Source organism: Oncorhynchus clarkii, chromosome 12, assembly GCF_045791955.1.
Source record: "Oncorhynchus clarkii lewisi isolate Uvic-CL-2024 chromosome 12, UVic_Ocla_1.0, whole genome shotgun sequence".
Lineage (NCBI taxonomy): Eukaryota > Metazoa > Chordata > Actinopteri > Salmoniformes > Salmonidae > Oncorhynchus > Oncorhynchus clarkii.
In genome coordinates this window covers 79,886,837-79,903,543 of record NC_092158.1, presented here as the reverse complement: position 1 = coordinate 79,903,543, position 16,707 = coordinate 79,886,837, and the positions used below count along the sequence as shown (strand labels likewise).

At 47.2% G+C, this 16,707-nt stretch overlaps 2 protein-coding genes across 7 annotated transcripts in view; one reads left to right on the top strand and one right to left on the bottom strand.

Moving 5' to 3' along the window:
• The window catches only part of LOC139421430 (caskin-2-like), an 87,906-nt gene extending 75,881 nt beyond the window's left edge, over positions 1-12,025 (top strand). For 2 of the 6 annotated variants that reach the window (XM_071172325.1, XM_071172327.1), the window contains exons 11-19: positions 2,850-2,967; positions 4,801-4,977; positions 5,980-6,116; positions 6,328-6,391; positions 6,538-6,644; positions 6,959-7,171; positions 7,315-9,247; positions 9,336-9,624; positions 10,095-12,025. In XM_071172325.1, coding sequence (XP_071028426.1) covers positions 2,850-2,967; positions 4,801-4,977; positions 5,980-6,116; positions 6,328-6,391; positions 6,538-6,644; positions 6,959-7,171; positions 7,315-9,247; positions 9,336-9,624; positions 10,095-10,191 — 3,135 coding nt within the window. In that variant the 3' untranslated portion in view covers positions 10,192-12,025. Of the gene's footprint in view, positions 1-2,849; positions 2,968-4,800; positions 4,978-5,220; positions 5,299-5,979; positions 6,117-6,327; positions 6,392-6,537; positions 6,645-6,958; positions 7,172-7,314; positions 9,248-9,335; positions 9,625-10,094 lie in introns of all 6 variants that reach the window. The other 4 variants (XM_071172324.1, XM_071172326.1, XM_071172329.1 and 1 more) reach the window with 4 other exon arrangements.
• Positions 12,026-12,182: 157 nt separating this feature from the next.
• LOC139421431 (Na(+)/H(+) exchange regulatory cofactor NHE-RF1-like) overlaps positions 12,183-16,707 on the bottom strand; it is a 37,871-nt gene continuing 33,346 nt past the window's right edge. The window contains exons 4-6 of the mRNA XM_071172330.1: positions 15,767-15,810; positions 14,133-14,246; positions 12,183-13,481 (exon numbers count right to left, since the gene is read on the bottom strand). Coding sequence (XP_071028431.1) covers positions 13,335-13,481; positions 14,133-14,246; positions 15,767-15,810 — 305 coding nt within the window. The 3' untranslated portion in view covers positions 12,183-13,334. The remainder of the gene's footprint in view (positions 13,482-14,132; positions 14,247-15,766; positions 15,811-16,707) is intronic.

Here is a 16,707-nt window from a genome sequence, read left to right as displayed (position 1 = left end):
CTGTACTGAACCTGACCTACATGTCATCTATCAGTTCACTGTACTGAACCTGATGTACATGTCATCTATCAGTTCACTGTACTGAACCTGACCTACATGTCATCTATCAGTTCACTGTACTGAACCTGACCTACATGTCATCTATCAGTTCACTGTACTGAACCTGACCTACATGTCATCTATCAGTTCACTGTACTGAACCTGACCTACATGTCATCTATCAGTTCACTGTACTGAACCTGACCTACATGTCATCTATCAGTTCACTGTACTGAACCTGATGTACATGTCATCTATCAGTTCACTGTACTGAACCTGACCTACATGTCATCTATCAGTTCACTGTACTGAACCTGACCTACATGTCATCTATCAGTTCACTGTACTGAACCTGACCTACATGTCATCTATCAGTTCACTGTACTGAACCTGACCTACATGTCATCTATCAGTTCACTGTACTGAACCTGACCTACATGTCATCTATCAGTTCACTGTACTGAACCTGATGTACATGTCATCTATCAGTTCACTGTACTGAACCTGACCTACATGTCATCTATCAGTTCACTGTACTGAACCTGATGTACATGTCATCTATCAGTTCACTGTACTGAACCTGACCTACATGTCATCTATCAGTTCACTGTACTGAACCTGACCTACATGTCATCTATCAGTTCACTGTACTGAACCTGACCTACATGTCATCTATCAGTTCACTGTACTGAACCTGACCTACATGTCATCTATCAGTTCACTGTACTGAACCTGACCTACATGTCATCTACCAGTTCACTGTACTGAACCTGACCTACATGTCATCTATCAGTTCACTGTACTGAACCTGATGTACATGTCATCTATCAGTTCACTGTACTGAACCTGACCTACATGTCATCTATCAGTTCACTGTACTGAACCTGACGTGCATGTCATCTATCAATTCACTGTACTGAACCTGACCTACATGTCATCTATCAGTTCACTGTACTGAACCTGATGTACATGTCATCTATCAGTTCACTGTACTGAACCTGACCTACATGTCATCTATCAGTTCACTGTACTGAACATGACCTACATGTCCTCTATCAGTTCACTGTACTGAACCTGATGTACATGTCATCTATCAGTTCACTGTACTGAACCTGACGTACATGTCATCTATCAGTTCACTGTACTGAACCTGACCTACATGTCATCTATCAGTTCACTGTACTGAACCTGACCTACATGTCATCTATCAGTTCACTGTACTGAACCTGACCTACATGTCATCTATCAGTTCACTGTACTGAACCTGATGTACATGTCATCTATCAGTTCAAGGTCCAGTAGTTCCTTAGGAGTATAGTGCACAACAGGTGAACTTCACTATCCAAATTCCTGAGGGGGAACTAGTTTATAGGGAGAGAGTATATATCTGAAGGATGGCTCTCTTTGAGCCCAGAGAGAGAGACGGGTAGGGACAGGCCCTGGTATTCATCCATCACTCCCACTCAGAAATGACTCTACTACTACTACTGTTTCACACACACACACACACACACACACACACACACACACACACACACACACACACACACACACACACACACACACACACACACACACACACACACACACACACACACACACACACACACACACAAACTAGGCAAGGGGAAGTGGGCTCATGAACCCTGGCCTGTTTTTCTTCTTGGGAGTGTGTCAGCCTATTCTGCTGCTGTGGGGGTTGCTTCAATACCAGAGAGAAACAATTCATAAACCTTACCCTCAGGCCATCCACCTCTCCCTTCAACTAGCCTTTCCACACCTCACACACACACACATGTACATGTTAGATATTGGGCAAAAGGTTAGCTGACTTCTTAGTGGAGACTGGTCCCGAACCAAAGCGCAAAAAGTGGTGAGGCAGAGCAAGGCGGGTGAAGAGGATTGGACAAGGCTGATAGCGATGTTGTGTTTCCGTAAGTGGATGAATTGGTCTAATTTAGCATGTAGGGTAAAGCCTCAAATCTTAGCTACATCTTCCATTTCAAATCAGCTCGGGAAAAAAGTGAATAATTACAAAGAAATATGTAATTTTGTGTGACTACAGCGCCAGCGATAAAAAGCAAAAATAGAGACGTTCTAATTGAGCGAGGCGTCGGAGCCTGCAGGGTTTTTATCATTGAAAACAATGCATTGTACTTGTGCCTTTAGCTAGTTTAGGCCTTTAGAAAAATATGTTTTGCCAACTTGGACGGGTCAACCTGCCAACCTGCCCATTCAGTACATGCTATTTCCCCCTCTACCCACATCTTCTACCAGACACACAACCCAACACCCCTCTTCTCCCCCAAACCTTCAGCCCCCTAACCCTGTCCCTTGGCTTGTGTCCTCTGACTAAGGCTGATAAATTAGGGAGCAGAGACAATGGCCTGGGTTTTAGCAGCTCACGTGGACAAATGGAACATGATCAGAAACACATGACTACTGTCATCATCTGTTCATGTGCTTGACCTTTTGGTTCTCTCCCTCGGTTTGTTATTGTACTACAGTTGATCTCAGGGCTGTGGCGCTGCTTTTGTACCTCCCTCCCAACTTATGTAAAACATCTTTTACATTATGAAAACAAACCATACAGAGACATAGATACACAGATGAAGTTGTTAACGCGTAGAATGTGTTTCAAGTTGGAACATGTACTTTCTGTCATTGTCCCAGAACTGCACACTTCAGGTCAGGTACACTCCTACACACGTACATAAACAGTGGAAATAACACCACGTTGTTATAGAATCTCACAGATTCTGATTGGTTTAGACCTGTCTTAATGTTTGTTTTGATTGGCTGCCTGGCAGGTCCTAGAGCAGCACATGGACGGGCGCTGGAAGGGGCACATCCACGACAGCCAGAGGGGCACCGACCGGGTTGGCTACTTCCCCCCGAACATTGTGGAGGTCATCAGCAGACGCTCAGGTCAGTCACACACACACACACACACACACACACACACCAACACAAGTTCAGTGCGATCATTAGCCATTCCCCACTCCCATCGGAAAGCAATGGGCAAAGAGAGAGAGCCCTCTGACATTTGCCTCTTTCATTGCGTAACCGTGGCACCCGCAGCAAACGGAGGATTCGTAGCTTGTTGAGTCAGCTGCCGGCATGTCGGAACATCAACACATACACAGACACACTCACACACACTCACTCACTCACTAACTCACTCATCTCCCAGACATGTCAGCACACTCACAATGCAGGATTAAGTCAGAAATGGAAAGGGAAATGGCTTGGAACTGCAGGAGTCATCTGCTATTGTACATTTTGTAAAAACTCCCACCCTTACCCACGCAGTCTACCTCTAATACCGGTTAGATTAACAGAAGGTGTCAGTTACCTACCTAACACCACCGAAGAAGATAATCCGCCCCACACCACCTTTGATGTGCACTAGAGGGAGAAATCCCTGAGTGAATATGTTGGGGTGGTGACACTCACGGAGCAGCTTTGACAGAACAGGGAGCAGCTCAGCTCAGTGAAAAATGACAGGTTTCTGTCTTCTCTGCAAGTCTGTCACCACAACAAAAGATCAGGGGAACGGGAGACCCATCTTAAATTGTCCCTCTGCACCTACTGTACCTTCAGAAAGTACTCACACCCCGTTACTTTTTCCACATTTTGTTGTTACAGCCTGAATTTTAAAAGTATTACATTGAAATGTTGTGTCACTGATCTACACACAATACCCCATAATGTCAAAGTGGAATTTTGTTTTAAAAAGTCTTTACAAATGAATAGAAAATGAAAAGTTGAAATGTATTCAACCCCTTTTGTTATGGCAAGCCTGAATACGTACAGATGTAAACTATGCTTAACAAGTCACACATAATAAGTTGCATGGACTCACTCTTTGTTCGAAAATAGTGTTAACATGATTTTTATTATCTGTAAGGTCCCTCAGTCAAGTAGTGAATATCAAGCACAGATTCAACCACAAAGACCAGGGAGGTTTTCCTGTGCCTCGCAAAGAAGAGAACCTATTGGTAGTTGGGTGTTAAAAATAAAAGCAGAACATTGAGTGACCTAGTTACAGTTGTGACTTAAATTGTCTTGACAATCTATGGCAAGGTATGACAATGGCTGTCTAGCAATGATCAACAACCAACTTGACAGAGCATGAAGAAGTTTATATTTATATTGCAAATATTGTACAATCCAGATGTGCAAAGCTCTTAGAGACTTACCCAGAAAGACTCACAGCTGTAATCACTGCCAAACATGTATTGACTCAGGGGTGTGAATATTTATGTAAATGATATATTTCTGTATGTCGTTATGTGGTATTGTATATAGATGGGTGAGATAAAAAAAATTGTAAAAAATCTATTGAATCAATTTTGAATTTAGGCTGTGACGCAACAAAATGTGTAATAAGTCAAGGGGTATGAATACTTCCTGAAGGAACTGTTTCTCCCTTTGCTCCCCACACACACACACACACACACACACACACACACACACACACACACACACTGATAGGTTGTATCGCTATACATCACTGCATTGGAAGAGCAGTGGTGGCCCCTCTTCATTACAGGTTGGCCCCTCCAGAGAACACCCCATTTCCCAGACTGCCTTGGTTGGACTAATCCCTCATGCTTTCAATCCATCTCTTGCTTCTATTTTTCTCTCTTCCTCCTCTTCTCTCAGCGTCTCTCCATCCATACCATGTCATTTCCACCTCTAACCATCAGCTTGCGTTAACCTCCTCTCTGTCTGTGTCCTACCTGTTTGACCCTGTAGGGGGCACCCTGTCCCGGCACGCCTCTCTGCCCACCCAGCGCCACCAGCTCCTCTCCAGAGCCCCCCTCTCCTCCAGCCTGAGCTCAGCCCCCCAGACCGACGACTCCTACACACTGTACACCCCCAACAATCCCCACATGGCCCTCCCCCACGCCATCGGCCTCAGCGCCAACCCAGGTATATACACACACACCCTTATACATGCACTCAGAGGACAGACGCACATTGAAACCTGTATACGGTACTCAGTCCCCTAACCAGCCAGACAACTCCCCCACCACTGTGAACCGTGGTGAGGCCACAAGGACACCTATGTTCGCCCCCTCTAAACCCCTCTCATGCTCAGGCCCAGCCAATCCCCAGTGCTGCTCCGTGGACCATGGTACCCCCATGGCCCAACAGTGTTGTTATGTCTGATAGGTCGGACTCCCAGCAGCCTCTCTCAGCCTGGTTGTCCCCTGGAGGACATCTGGGTGCTCAGGAACTCACACACCGCGGGTAAGAGTCCCTCCACTGTCCCCCCATGACAATAGCTGTCCCCATGCTCTGTCCCCATGCTCTACCTTTGTCATGTGCCAGCTTCAAACTGAGCTTCCCATAGCTCCTGCTGTTCTCCCTGCTGCCACAAGACGGGACCACCAGGAAACCTCTGTTCCAGTGACCAAAAAAAAGTGACAATTTCAACAGTCTACAGGACACTCCAAGCTTAATGGGTGCCCTGTGTACTCTGCTGTAGGAATTTTCCATTGTGGATGACCTTTCATCTGTCCTACTGCAGGACTGTAGTTGTAGTTTAGCCCTGTAGTTCTGTAGTTCTGTACCCTTGGCTGCTGTTGCTCTATGCCTGCAGCTCCGCTCCACCATGCAACCATCTCCCTTGGCTTCGTATGGCAGCAAATGACATCCTGTCCTGGCCTGTGCCACCCCCCCTGATCTGTGATGACTTGGCTGGCTCAGTGACAGGGTCCACAGCCCCAACCTCTGCCATCCTCTGCCAGCTTCAGTTAGAATCATGTGGATGTGTGTGTGACTGTGTTGATGTGAGCTCTGGAAGGACACAGAGGGGAGGTACCTCATTTTGCTCTCCCTCTCGCTGTCCAGCCACCACGGTTGTCTTTAACGTCCCTCACTTCTATCTCTCACTTTCTCTCCATCCTCCTCTCTTGTGGTCCTATCTAGCAGGTGACAGGAACAGTGTAGGGAGTACGGGCAGTGTGGGCAGCACCCGTAGTGCTGGGAGTGGACAGAGCACAGAGAGTAACACTGCCCTCAACGGACAACACCACCAGACCACCGCACTCCCAGACACAGCCAAAGTACTGGACCAATTGTTATTTTAGCTTTATTTATCCTGGCTAGTCTTATTGAGATGAATAACAATGCTAAAATAATTGAAAACCTTACTCACAGCTATGAACAGAGGAAATGTGATATTGTAATTTACTGTCTTTGTATGTAGTGCCAGGCAACAGATAGTTTATTCCTGTGCTCTCTGTAACTTGTCTTGTGCTCTGTTTTGATGTGCAGCCAGCGCCCTCTGCTGGTGACTCAGGGCAACCAGTCCCCAATAAACAGCCTGACCTGACTGCAGGTAGGAATACCAGCCATTTCTCTCATTACTGTTACGTACCACAACAATTCTCCTGAAACTTCACCTTTCTAGTTTGATTTGTGCTTATTGGTAGAAAACATCCTGAGCACCATTAATTTAACCCTCCAGTGTGTTTTCTTGTCTAGTGGTTCTCGGTGCTCCTCGGAGGCCGATGGTGAACATACTGAGACCAGGGGAACAGCAGTTTGTCTCCCCACAGTTTGTACGTCCTCAGCAGCTACTGGAGGGCAAGGTGAGACTCAGACACAGGACAGACACAGGCCAGGCACTAGCCAGGCACAGGACAGGACAGACACAGGCCAGACACAGGACAGGACAGACACAGGCCAGACACAGGACAGGACAGACACAGGACAGTACAGGACAGACACAGGACAGGACAGGAAATATTGTCCATGTTTGCCACACATTACAACTCATGAATGTATTTTTCTGTGTACTCTGTATGCCACAGTGAAATACATGTATCTATTAAAAGACAGGAGGACAGTGAATAGGCCAGTAGTTGATGTTAATGTGTAACTCAACCCTTCCCCTCTGGTGTAGGATGCAGAGGCCATCTACCAGTGGCTGAGTGACTTCCAATTGGAGCAGTACACTGGGAACTTCATCACCGCCGGCTACGACGTCCCCACCATCAGCAGGATGACCCCAGAGGACCTGACGGCCATCGGCGTCACCAAGCCAGGCCACCGCAAGAAGATCTCAATCGAGATAGGAAACCTCAGCATCCCCGAGTGGCTGCCTGAATACGTCCCGGTAAGGTCTTACTGATGCCTGTGTCTGTCTGTCTGTCTGTCTGTCTGTCTGCCTGTCTGCCTTTGTGTGCAAGTCAGGTTTTACATCAGTTTCATAAAGGTTTCAACTGTGTAGGTCTGACTGTGACTCTTCTCCTACTCCAGGCAGACCTGGGGGAGTGGCTGAGTACCATAGGCCTGCCTCAGTACCAAAGGAAGCTGTCAGAGAACGGCTATGACTCCATCAGCATCGTACGGGACCTGACCTGGGAGGACCTGCAGGAGATAGGCATCACCAAGCTGGGCCACCAGAAGAAGATGATGCTGGCCGTGAAGAAGCTGTGTGACATCCAGAGGGCCATCCTGGCTGCAGAATCTGGCCAGGGCACGTTGCGCCGCAAGCCCCCTGGAGCCCTTCACCTGGTCACCATCGAGCCCCCTGACAGCGCCTCCGACTGCCCCTCGCCCCACACCCCCAAGATGCTGACCTTCCAGGACAGTGAGCTGAGTGCTGAGCTGCAGACAGCCATGTCCAGCCACTACCAGGAGGGCCCGGCCATCAAGAGTGCCGTGGGCATGTCTCGGAGCCAAGAGAGCATCGACGCCCGGTCCAGGGGCTCAGGGCGCTCCCAGGACCCCCCCACGGCCTCCATCACTCCCCACAGCCGCTCACAGGAGAGCCTAGGCGGAAGCAGTACCTCCACCAGCCTCAGTGCTGACAGCAGCCCTGCCAAGGAGAGGAACATTCCAGAAGGCTGGGACCAGAGGTCCATACTACAGCAGCAGCTTCCCAAGCAGGTCCCCCTGGGGGCAGCCACCGTGTTCCAGTACCCAGCCATCCCAGCCAAGCCTAAAGGCCCTGGGTCTCACTCCCTAGGCTCCTCTCCCCAGGGCTCCCCGGCCCAGAGGGGCTTCAGCTACCTCCACTCCCACTGTGGCAGCACCGACGTGGGCCACGGCTCGCCCACCAAGCCCTTGGCACACACCTACCACGCCATGACCCTGGCCCCGCCTAAGAAGCGCAGCCAGAGCCTGACACGCTATGCCCTGTCAGATGGCGAACCAGACGAAGAGGATGACGACTTGGCTCCGCCCTCTAGCACCCTAGAGTCCTACGCCACCCTGACCCGCCGGCCCGGACGCAGCCAGCTGGTAGGCATGCAGATCACACCCGTAAAGTACGGCACTGTGGGACGTAGCCAGTCCTTTGCCGTGCGCGCTCGTAAAAAGGGTCCCCCTCCAGCCCCACCCAAGAGACTGAGCTCGGTGAGCAGTAGCCCCAGCGTTGGGTCCACTGAGAATATGGCGCCATCTCCTGGGGGGGTGGAGACAGACAGCCCAGGGAGCGTGAGGAGCATCGCAGCCTGTCTGGAGGCCTCCACTGAGGGGAAGAGCCTGTCCAGGCCCAGGCTGGACCTCCTCCAACCAGAGCCTCCCCTCCCCAGCCTCAACCCCTCAGGACTGGAGCCCAGAGAGGCCTCTGCAGGGATGAGGAGGAGGGTGCAGAGCGAATGTGCTCCAGCCCAAACCGACATGCCAGACCATTACCCAGACCCAGAGCGAGGGGTGAAGTCAGACTCTGAGGAGGAGGAACCTAAGGCACCGGGTTTGGATGGCTCCTCATCCCCTCACAATAGCTCCAGCGAGTGTATCCCCTTCGCCGAGGAGGGCAACCTCACCATCAAGCAGAGGCCCAAGGTGGGAGGGCCGCCCAGGTCCGAGAGCACTGTGGAGATCCCGGCAGACAAGAACGGGCCCACCAAGACAGCCCTGGAGGTGCCTGAGTTTAACCTGAAGGAGTCAGACACTGTGAAGCGGAGATACAAGCCTAAAGACCATGCTGGCAGCTCTCCCACCAGTGACAGTGAGGGCCAGATAGGGTCAGACTCCAGTCCAGGCAGCAGGCCCCAGTCCCAGAGCTGTGAGGAGGTGAGTCTGGTCAGTCTGAGGATCAGTGAGGCCAGTCTGGAGGGGCTGGAGAACCTAGCAGTGACAGGCACACCCCTCAAACCCCCAGTCTCCCCCAAGCCTCACAGCTCCCACGGACCCCCCGTCACAGCCCCAAAACCGTCCCGACACAGTCTGGCTGCTGCTACAGGTAACTTATTACATGTGGAAGCTCATGATTATGTCTTTCTGTTTTTATCATCAATTCTGAGTTTCTGCTTTTTCTTCCTGTCTAACAGCCATAGTGCCGCCCACTATGACTGTCAACGTGGTACAAAGTCTTGCCTTCTCAGCCCCACCATCACCCACACCCAGCCGGTGTCCCCCAGCCCCAGGGCTTCAGTGCCAGGCAGCCCACACAGGCAAGCCCCAGGTCTGTGTGGTCGGCCCAGGCCCAGGCCCAGGGGTAGAGTCTGGCCCGGGGTTAGAGGTAGTGCAGCAGCAGAGGCTGGAGCAAACCAGCACCTCTCTGGAGGCAGCACTGCAGGCTGTGGAGAGAAAACTCACCCAGGAGGACAGCACTGACGGGTAAGAGAACACGATCAACACCTCACCATTTCCTGTATTTACACGCCATATACACTCTACTGTTTATGTGAACTGAAGTAGCATTCATGCAACATTGTATCTGTCCCATTATGGTGTCTGTGAGAGCATGGGCAGCGCCATTGATGCCATCTCCATTTAGAAGTAGTCAGTTTTCTTCTTCTACTACTTCAATGAGTTGGTAAACAAACTGAAAGGGTGCATACTGCCACCTGGAGTGTGTTGTCTGAACAGGTATAAAGCCAAGGTTGGTGATTTACTGTCACCTGCAGCTATGGAATGTTTGCTCAGGTCCCACTTGATGACCTGGATGGAATTATGTGATCCTTCCTTAACTTCAAAATGGTGAAAGTCCTCAATGGCGCTGCCCTTGATAAAACATGTTTTTGAGCACAAGAGTCCTCTATCTATCTCCATGACTAAACCCTGCTTCTTTTTCCACCTCCTGACAGTGGGGCTAACACAGTGAAGTCAGCGGGCAACATTCTGGATGACATTGGCAACATGTTTGATGACCTTGCTGACCAGCTAGATGCCATGCTGGACTAAGCCCTCTATCCACTCCACTGACCAGCCCAATGACCCATGACCCTTCACCTCAGGAAGTACTAATGACCATGAGAGGGAGAATGGAGCAGGTCACCCCACCTAAGTGTTATCTCCGACCCCGACGCCCTTCAAACTACAGACCAACCCCCACCACCAGACTAACAGAAAACATGGGACTACATTGTAGGATGTGCCATGGAGTGGGATGGTTTTAATGAACAGTGTGGATCCAGCTCCCTCCTCCCTGCCTCCATGTTGCCACTTCCTCTACTTTCAACACCAGCACTTAACTCTGCTCTAGAGTGCTTTGCCATCAGTCACAACAACCCTGTTGGTTTCAACACAGGGCCTGACTGACTGTAGATAATTGAGAGGTGGACAACATACTGTACAAGTACACTGTTGTATTGGGTTGTTTCATACAACACGAGTTAAACTGTGTTGTCCTTTTTATTCTACCCAACATCCTCCATTTCTTCGTCATGTTGGTGTGCCTTTCTTCCCCTCCTTTCTCACAGTCTCCACCTCTGTGTAAAGTCATTGTTTGGCCGTAGAGGGAGAGAGAGAGACAATGGGGAGAAGTGTTTTTATCCTGGCCTATAGAGGAACCATTCCTAGACAGAATATTACCATACACTACCATTTGTATTAGACACTGTATCAGTCATTTGACCTTTGTGTTTCACCATGTCTGATCATTTCAATTGGACCTTGTTGATATTTTCAATACTCTTGTATTTGATCCATTTTCTACCAAGTTGACCACAATGAAAGTGTTTGTCTTCCTCAAGGCATGGTGCCAGTACGTTTGTGCTGTTAAAATCTTTAGTAATCATTCTTTAGTAATACAGAATGACTAGATGCTATATCATTTCTGTTTTTATGTAAAACATGTAAAAGTGCTGGATGATATTGTTTATACAAAAGGGAAGAAGACCTTTGATTTTCAAAGCATATTTAGCTATCGTCACTGTCCACACTGTCAGTATAAGGAGTTATACGTGATTTGTACAGCCGAGGGATGACATGCAAGATATTAATAATGTACACTATTTTTGAAAGAAAAAAAATCATTTTAATGTAGATTAGTCCAACTAGTATTTAAATTAGAGTATCTAAATATGTATATTGTATACTTATAGGTTTATCTGGGAGCAGAATCATATTCAACCAAAGTTCTTTGTACAGATTTTCCTTCAATATTTTCAATATTTCCATAAAATGCAGAACCATTGTTAAGGGGTTCTGGTCTTCCTTATTGTAACATGAATGAAATTAATATCTACATGGTTATCAAAAATTGTATTTTATTCCCCTGTCCACCCAGCATTATATGGCTTTGTTCCATATTTGGGCATGCTACAGTACTTCTAGCAGGGGGAATTAACTATTTTATGATGTGTTTCTGTCTTCCTCATGAACTTTCAAATCATTAACCCTGACTTGTATGATTGTGTAGTGTCCTCTGTACTGTAAATGTTTGTGTCGTTTCAGTGTGAATGTGATCCCTGGCTGTAACCTGGGTTTCATCTCTGTCCTTCTCAGGAATGTCCCATCTATTCAGTTCAAGCTGCTGTCACATTAAACACGCACACCTGACTCTGTGTTATGGAAGGAGGAACAGTGGTTTTGAAGAGGTGGGGTGAAGGAGAGCCTTGCGTGAATGTGAAATAGGTCTGTGTGTCTCAGACGGAACTGAGACCTGCTAGAGGCACCTTATTTAAGATGGCTCTGTGGATATATATTATACTGTCTTGAGTTATCAACATCTGTCCTTTTTCATCCAGCTGGGTCTTCATCTGGTTACAGTTAACCATTAAATATTCAAGTCTGATTCTGTTGACTTCTCTCGTTCATTTATGGATTTAAATATCCAGAAGCCTTTTAAGAGTGGGTGCATTTCATCTACACCTTCATAGCACAGACATAGATTCCTAACATGTATGTTACTGTAGTCTTAATTTAAATGGAGAGTCATGGGACAACAATGGTGAGATCTACAATTTATTACAGTATAGAAATAACATGAACAGTTAAAGAGAATGATAACACCCCCATACAATTCAATAGTCAAAATAGTGAATCTCACTGTCATTCTCCATACTGAACATACACAAAATCTAGTGAAGCGCAGACATTTATATTCTTATTAAAGAAAGAAATTATGTTTAAGTACATCTACGTAAATGTAAAAACCTCAAAGGACTTTGACAATGGCCATAAAGAAAAACTCTGAAATGAAAAGTATCGCAATATACAGTGGTAATGGCAATGCTATGGACAGAAGTGTTTCAGCCTTCACATTTACTGAAGTTAGACTGGTATGGATGGACACTGCACCAACATGTCGTTCCCCAATGACTGACTGACTGACTGTGGTTGTCGTTCTTCAGGTGTTTTGGTCCCTAAAAGGTTTGCAGATAATAGAATCTACCACACACCCAGAGCTGATTAGTGAAGGTGCTGAAGGAAAAAACTGGAGAAACATGAGAAAGTCTCCGCACACTTCCAGTCAGAAGCCAATTTCTTTCTGAAGCTCGACTGACCCAAAGCTCAGCTACATGAAAGACATTTGCATCTGACTGGAAGTGTGAAGAGGCTTGCTATTTGGTCCCTGAAAGGTGATAGACTGGATGGGTATGTAAGTGGCTGGTCCCATTCAAAAATATTGTTTAATGTGTTTTAATGACTGATTAACGTGTAGAGGAATGGCCATAAGAGAGACCTACTCCACTATACCGACAGGCACCAGGCTATGACCAGCAGGGACTTCCAGGGTCTTCTGGGCATACACACCCAGGTACAAGACACACACACAACCACTTCGACATGTGAAATGGAATAATTAAAAACGGATTTTCAAATCACAATACAAAGATTCTTATCTGATGCAGCTGTTTCCTTTCCAACATTGGCATTTTCGTCTAGATATTGTTAGCACATCATTTATAGAATCTGGATTATAATACAAATATGTGTGTATATATTTTACATACCTGTATTCTCCCTCACCAATAGTTAAACTGCTGGTTTTAATGAGTCATAGAAAACATGGGGCTTAGAACAACCCCTCTCTCTCTCCTTCACTGACCTCTCTGTGAGTATCTACTGTATGTGGGTGTGTGCAGGGCGAGGTGCTCTCTCTACAGGTTGCTGAACAGTTCATTTTTCTTGCTCCAGTCCATGGGCGGGGCCCTCTTGTTGGAGCGTTTCTGGTGAGCACGCTCCTTAACCTGCTGCAGGGACAGGTTCAGACCCGGGATGGCGCCCACGATCACTGGCTCAGACAACTGACCAACCAGGGAGGAGAGAGAGGGGTTAAAAGAGAGTGTGAGAGAGGAGTAGAAGTAGAGAGAGAAAGCACAAGAGACACCAGCCCTGTTTATACCTGGTTCTAAACATGAGTACTTTGTACTGATCTTGTCCGCATTCTGATTTTGCCAGCATATTTAGACAGGTGTAGATAACTAAAAGACATTGTGATCTGATCTTGCATCACACACAGATTTGGATAGTGAAACCATTTAAATCCTTATCCCGCCCTCTAAAATAATTGACAGGTAATGCCATTGATTTATGGCTTCGATGTACCTTCAAATAAATACATATTATTTTGACCAGAATATCTGGTCACAATGTGGACACAATAGACAGAAAAGAGATGTAACGGCTACAATGTGGGCCCAATAAGAATGTGGATAAGATCACGACAAAGGACACATGTTAACACCAAGTATAAACGAGGCTAGAGAGAGAAGAAATTGATATTTTGATATTGTAGTAAAGCCTATTTTACAGGACTGCTCAAATAATAGACACTATACATTACTGTGTCATTATGGATACACATTCAGATCATGAGACTTCCGCTGCCGTTGCTTCTACATCTCTTATCTGTCTATTGTGTGCTGCTTCACATGTGTTTTCAGGGCGGGACTTACCTCTGTGGGCGGGGTTGTGAGTGAGGCGTTGGAGGAGGTGTTGCTTGGAGACGGGCTGATTGACAGCTTAGAGTCCTGCTCCACCTCTTTGGCCAGTTTTCCATTTCCATTCACCTGCAGTGGACACACAGACAGCAAGCAACAAATCAGATCAAATACAAGTAGCCACAGTTGGGGTCAAGTTTGAGAGAACTCTCCCATGGAGAGTCTGGCTGCAATATTATGTTTGCCCACAGGGAGGCAGACTTGCCTGTGCCCCATACACACACACACTGTCTGACCATGCTGGTTGGGAAGTTGTATGATATGTCTCCCTAGGCCAGTAGAGGCAGCAGCAGCAGTTTACTAGAGCCTACTGGGGTCAGAGCATTAGAGAAGACCCAATCACCCTGTTCTGCAATGTCAGTGCCTACCTCACCCTAATCTAAAATAGCAGACGTAAAAAAACGTTCAGTTTTTCAGGGGAAACGGAAGTTAGGTTGAAAATACTGGAAATCGGAAACATCCGCTTTCTACTGACCTCATGGAGAGTGACCCCACCCTAACCTCTCTACAACCTCTCAACTCCTCTCTCTCTCTCTCTCTCTGCCTTTCCCTCACCTCTACCCTGCCTCCCCTCTCACTTAATCCAATGTTTTGATTGTTAGATTTGGGGGTTAAAATGATGGTCAATGACTGAGGACTAGGGTCTCACTACTGATCTGCGTCTGTCTTCTTTACATATGGAGTCTATTAGCATACTATTAATGTAGTGCAGTTAACCTAATGAAATCTTCTTCGGTTTGTGGCAGTGGCCAGTGGCCTAACTCTGGGTTGACCTGCCTGTTTGATAATATCACAACACACAATAGAGAATCCCCAGATAATACTATATTCTATCATATGCCAGATCTCTCTCTCTGTTCCTGAGTCTACAGTACAGTAGGGGGTAGGTGTGGGCTGGTCTGTCCCCGTACTAAAGGATTATGTACAAATACCTCAGAAGGATTAACGTGGTGCTGATGAATTCTCCATGCCTAAACAAAGGTGTTTTGCTTTCAGCTTCTTGTTATCCAGCATCACCATGTGAACCCTCTTTACCCGTCTACCAGGCTCTGAGCACACTATTGAGGGCTACACTAGTTCTGGTACTGTATATCTTACAGACACCTGAACCTGGTTCTGTTCTGTCAGGGTAAACTGCTCTCCTGGTATTCAGATTACACAGGATTTACATATAATATCAACACTGAGAGTAAGATACCCTCCCCTGCCTAGGCCAGACTGCCTGGGCCAGCCTGCCTATTAATGAGCGAGCTGGAAGGAGATTGAGAACCAACACACAGTAAATTATATGAAGCAATACACACTCTACTGTCCTATAAAATAATACTAGTCCACTCCCTATGAATGACCAGCTGATAGGGTGCCTGTCAGTGTCAAAGCAGAAGCAGTTAATCCACAGTGTGTTATTTCTAGGGGCTGACCTGTCAGTGACCGCCACAGTGCCAGGGGGGAAAACAACGAGTGTTTTGGGAAGTCCACTCCGTGGGAGCGCAACTCTTTCTCTCTCTCAGTCTGTCTCTTTCCCTCTCTCTCAAATGTTAGTTTTGTATGATATTAGGTCAATAAGGTATTTGGCATCCAAGTCTTACCGTCTTTTCCATGTCTCCGTTGACGACAGGCTCAGGCAAAGATCCTGAAAGCAGAAGAGAACACTGCTCAGTCATGGACTCCACACAAACTCACACTCCCTCCTCCATACCAGCTGTTCACAACCATTCAACAACATCTAATCATGGCAATTCTCCAATCTTATAGTCAGTCCTAAATATCCTGAAACTGTCCCACCTCCGTCAAACACCAGAACAGAATTCCAGAGTGACTCATATCCCTGCTCCAGAGAACGGCTCCTATCCAGTTCAGGTTTCATCCCAGCGACACCTACTCTGTTACATAGCGCAGGTATGTGTAGGTCATCCATTATTCAAACAGGGTTCATCTTCACAGAGATGTTCTCTGACCCTGGTTACCTGCCACGCATCATCACGTCCAAACAAGCTGCTGCATATGAAACCCACCTAGTGGCCTACCTATATCAAATAGCCCTGGTAAGAAACTGTCCTCTAACCCTGTCACAAGGATAATAAGGAATGGTTTTCACTCAACCACAGAAAGACAATACACTATATCTAAACCCGTGTGTCTATCTAAAACAGATAGAGTTGACTGATGAACAACTGACCCCTGGTCGGAGCTGGTGGACTACTAAGACGGACCCTTACCTTCCATGCTTCAACTCCTCTCAGACAGACAGACAGACAGACAGACAGACAGACAGACAGACAGACAGACAGACAGATAAACGGTGAGAACTAAGATTGTAACCTGTTATCATCTAAAGATAGCCTGACCCAGGTCTGCGTCCCCCTGGGCTGTTCTGAAACCTGTTGAAGCTGCCTCTATGTACCTCTGTGCTCCTTGGGTCCCTCCTCACTGTTTGCACACGGACAAGAGGCTCTTCAGTCCCAATACAGCTAACACTACAGGCTGAGAGGCCACTTGGAGCCAGCGCCTTGGAAACCAAACACAAGTG